The 1,258-nt window shown below is 36.7% G+C and overlaps 1 protein-coding gene across 1 annotated transcript in view; it reads right to left on the bottom strand.

Moving 5' to 3' along the window:
• LOC119586491 (tRNA-uridine aminocarboxypropyltransferase 2-like) overlaps window positions 1-1,258 on the bottom strand; it is a gene marked incomplete at its 3' end in the record, with an annotated part of 3,100 nt that extends 1,842 nt beyond the window's left edge. Inside the window, 2 exon segments of the mRNA XM_037935229.1 lie at window positions 29-208; window positions 1,101-1,258. Of these exon segments, the coding sequence (XP_037791157.1) occupies window positions 29-208; window positions 1,101-1,194 (274 nt within the window).

Raw genomic sequence — 1,258 nt, forward strand, 5'->3', positions numbered from 1 at the left:
ATATTAAAAAGTTTGCAGAGCAATATACCTTGTCAATGAAAACCTCTTCCTGATTCTATGGCCCTTTGGGGAAGAGCTGCCTGCAGCATTGGGGCAGTGCGAAGGCATCGCTTTTCCTCGTGTGGGTGCTGGAGTATCACAACTCGGCATGATGTCTCCACAATCTGCTTGTCAAGACTCTGGCACCAGCACACAGCCACAGGTCGACGAAAAAAAGGTTTTTTTTTATACTGTCACTTTAGGGTTTTAAATTTACTACTCTTGCTGTTATATTTTTTTTTGAAAAATAATAAAAGTACAGGTTTCTATTTCAATGACATTATAACATCAGACAACTGATTATTAATATGAATATCAATTCATTGCAAATGGGACCTAATGAAGTAAAAAGTTTTAAAAAGAACTGACGTCTAAATCAAAATTTTTTTTATGTTTCACTCAAAAATAATTAAAATTCTTATATACAATGACTTTTTCTCCTGCAAAACTACACTTATTAAGGGAAGAGACCAATGAATAATGAGAAAATAATTTGAATTATAGAAATAATAAATACCCAATTGAATACTCAAACCATCATCAAGGGATGCACAGCCTGTGGTTTTTACAAAGGGGTTTAAGGTATTAATACAATCAATATTTGGAGACGGCGACTCAAATAATTTAGAATTACAGTATAAGGATTCCCAAAACATACTGAAAGGTACACATTACAGAAATGAAATGATGATTAGGCCATTAAGAAACTTGAGAATTCTACATATAGGTAAATATATCATGCACATTATATGTTTGATATAGGCCTAAGACTATGAAATCAGCTTGTAATTTCTCTTGCAATGGAAATTTTCTGAAAATATGGAAAAATTGGGTAAAAAAAAATTAGCCCTGCAATGATTGCCAGGACGCAAATTTTATATGACCTTTTGCAATGTCTAGGCTTAGGCCTATTGGTCGTGACTATCCAATTCACCTTTAATTTTATTACTCTGCCTTCCTGTCATCTTTAAAGGTCTAAAAACACCAGCTTCATGGCCAGTTCTTTGTCGTTCGCACAAAGTTTAGGGTAGTGTTGCAGACTGCAGTTGAAGTCACACACCAGCATCTGTTACAATGAGGTCGTTTTTCCCGTCGTCCGATCTCGATATGCACCAGATCCGCCAGAAGGGACAACTCTGCCTCCTCGTCTTCCATTCTTGGCTTTGGCTGAGTTCTCGGGGGCCTCAGCGGGGAGAAATGAACTCAAGGGCCTCAATTT

This window comes from Penaeus monodon, chromosome 21, assembly GCF_015228065.2.
Source record: "Penaeus monodon isolate SGIC_2016 chromosome 21, NSTDA_Pmon_1, whole genome shotgun sequence".
Classification (NCBI taxonomy): Eukaryota; Metazoa; Arthropoda; class Malacostraca; order Decapoda; family Penaeidae; genus Penaeus; species Penaeus monodon.